Source organism: Corvus brachyrhynchos, unplaced genomic scaffold, assembly GCF_000691975.1.
Source record: "Corvus brachyrhynchos isolate BGI_N302 unplaced genomic scaffold, ASM69197v1 scaffold671, whole genome shotgun sequence".
NCBI lineage: Eukaryota > Metazoa > Chordata > Aves > Passeriformes > Corvidae > Corvus > Corvus brachyrhynchos.
The window spans coordinates 275846-278885 of NW_008236441.1; the positions used below are offsets into that span (position 1 = coordinate 275846).

Consider the following 3040-nt stretch of genomic DNA (forward strand, 5'->3'; position numbering starts at 1 on the left):
ATTCCTGCAGCTCTCAATGCCATTTTTCCCGAGGGAATGGGAACAACGGGGGCCCATGAGAGGGGAGCTCTTTGGAAGCAGCTCAGCCTTGGTACAGTTGAGTTTTGGAGCTCAGTTATTCGGCAACTCCTTGCAGCCTTCACAGATGGATGCTGCTGAGTACAGAGCCGTGACTGCTCTGGAGCTCAGTTATTTACAGCTCACTGCAGCTGACTTACACCATCTCCATCAGCAGAGCTGAGGGCTGAAGGAAAGCCTTCTGGAGTGAGAGCCAGGAGAGAACAAAAATCCATCCCTGCTTTTTTCCCTTCTGTTGTTACAAGCCCTGAGCCTGTCCCAGTCTGAGATGGGGTTGCGGGAAATCTGTGAAGCAGCAGGGATCTGTGGGTTGAGGTGGGGACCATGTGGAAACGTGGCAGGAGCTTCTCACTTTGACCTTAAAATGCGCGATTACAGCTAAAGTCAGTTCTCCTGGTCAGCTGAAAACAAAAGAGCTTTTCTGCCTCGCTGTGCCCAGCTCCATCCTCACAGCACTGACACAACGGGCCCTGTTGGGCCTCGCTCCTCTCGGGTGTGGAACAAAAGAGCCCTTCACCATGTCCAAAATCAGATGTCCTTGGAAAAGGTCACTGGCTGATGGCTCTGGTTTCCCCAGTCCCCCGGGGCAAAGGGATTTGCAGAGCCCATGTGGAGGTGTGGGAGAGGCACCTTCCAGGAGCAGGTCCTGGTGGGGCAGGCAGAGCTCCTGGGAAGCACGGAGGAGCTGCCAGGGGGGACAACAAGGTGCTCAGCTGCCTCTGAAGGACCTTGAGAGCTGCGTCTTCTGAGCTGCTGTGATTGGCAAGTGCTTAAAGCTCCCCAGGGTTTGGTTTTCACTTGGTTTGGGTTCTTTTTTGCTTTTGATAGTAGGGCCAGTTTTCATGCTGGTTACCAGCTACCCGTGGCTTGCAGCTACTTGCAGCCAGTTTGTGGTTCTCAGTTGCTTCGTCCCCATGGTTTTTTCAGTGTTTCTCCTCTCTGCACTCAAGGTTAAGGTGTTTTCCTCCAGGTTCATTCTGCATAAGCAGCTGTGTGGTCATCAGGAAACATTTGGGCATCCCTAAGGATAGTTGTGGTACAGCTTGTCTCTGGGCTCATCCTAAATGAGAGTGGGGAGGAGCAAAGCCAGGCAAAATGCAGCCTGGCCATGCTTGGTTAACTTCTGCTTCTCTCTCCCCTCGTGCTGCTTCACTGCTGAATTTCCTCAAGTGGCTTTGTCTTCCTCAATTTCTCTCCATGCTTTGTGTGTCTCACTCATTTCTTCCTGGCTCTGTTTCCTCCTTTTCTCCTCAATCCCCTTGGCTGCTCACCCATCTGCTTTTTAATCCATTCTTCCGCCGTGCTCTCCCTTGTCCTTTTGCTGTGCTCTCCTGCTCTGCACCTGACACATTCCCCAGCAGCATTTTCTCTGCAAGCTGCTTGTCTAGACAAGTGATGGCTGTGATATTTGCAGGGCTCTCGCCCTTCAGAGTCCAGTGCACAGATGTCACCGAGGGGTGGACCCCCGGGGTGGCTCCTGAGCCTCCCTTGGACACTGGTGCTCGCTCAGCCGTGTCACTCCTTCACTTGACTCATCCAGATTGGAAGGGATGGGGAGGGGAGAGAAGCCTCCTGGCCTTCAATCAGCCTGCCTGGACTGAGATTTGCAGTCCAGGCCTCATGTAAAATTATTGCAGCTTTCCTTCTGCTCCTTCTTCTCTTGGTGCTTTGCTTCAGCATCTCAAATGCTCCCATTTGGGAGCAGGGCTTGTCTCTGGCTGAGGTCGTGCCCCTGGCTGGTATCAGGTGGGGAGAGCTTCAGATTTTGATAAACTCAGTTTTATTATTGCAACAGTGAGAGTTTAATGTTCTTTAAATTCTCTTGGCTCATTAACTCCCATGGTCTTATCTCAAGCCAGGCCAAAGTGGCTGCTGCTGTTGGAGGCAGTGTGGGAGCCCTGCACCCATCCAGGAACATCAGCCAAGGCTCTGGGGGCCCTTCCCACCCAAATTCCCAGCAGGTTCTGGCTTCCCACCCGTTGCCATAGGATGCTGGTACCTAAGTGCTCTGAGGATTTTGGAGGCTGCAGAGGGATGGTGTCCCATGGTGGTGTCCCTTGGCCGCTAAATAAGTGGCTCAATTCTGTTGTGTTAAAAAAAATCAGATAAAAATAAAGCACAGAGTTATTCACACATAGAAAAAAATAGATCTGGTATGTGATGCCTGCCTGCAATGCACTCCAGGAGCTGCAAAGGCACTAGCTGGCACTTTGGGACCAAGGGAAAGCTATTATTTATAGCTCACTTAATCATTCTCCCAAAGAGTTGGTTTTTTTCCCTTCCCTTTGTAGCATCACAATCCTTTTGCCTTTACCCCTCACCAGCAACATTGCACTGGTTGTCCATGAGCCTCTAAGCAGCACCTTTTTCTTGCGTGTTTTTAAAGCAGTTGCAGGGACACGTTCCCAGAAGGGAAATCAATCAGCACTGTACAGCCAGAGATGGATTTGATGGATTTCCCTGTGTCTGTCCCTGTGCTCCATCAGAGGTGGATATTTGTTCCCAAGTGTGGCAGGTCATTTTTCAGGGGTCAGCAGCAGGGATCTCTTAAGGTTATTCCCCAGCTTCCCCCACACCCTTACTTGTTTCTTAAGCCCAAGACCTGGGTGTTTGAAATCCAAAGGCATTTCAGCCTATCAGCAGAGAATAAACCCACATCCTTACTAATTTATGAGTTACCTGGCATGTCATGAATAACTGATTGATCAGCACCAGGCACTTGGGAGGGTGCAGGGCCCCAAGGGTGTGAGGAGGGAAATAAACCTGGGAGAAGGAGGTGTTGAAGAGCTGGGGTTGCTCTGGTGTCAGCTGTGCTTTGGCAGGTGCCTCTGTGTGTGCAGCTGGGCGCCTGTGTGGCACAGGGGGCTGTGGTGCTGCTGTGACCCCCCAGCAGAGCCTGACCCCGCGCGGCCCTGGCCTGTCTTGCAGCCCAGCACTTCATCGCGGCCACGGCGTGCCAGGA

The 3040-nt window shown here is 52.0% G+C and overlaps 1 protein-coding gene across 1 annotated transcript in view; it reads left to right on the forward strand.

Annotated features, from left to right (window-relative positions):
• The window catches only part of RAMP1 (receptor activity modifying protein 1), a 16495-nt gene that overhangs the window by 4251 nt on the left and 9204 nt on the right, over positions 1–3040 (forward strand). Inside the window, exon 3 of the mRNA XM_017747091.1 lies at positions 3007–3040. Within this exon, the coding sequence (XP_017602580.1) occupies positions 3007–3040 (34 nt within the window). The remainder of the gene's footprint in view (positions 1–3006) is intronic.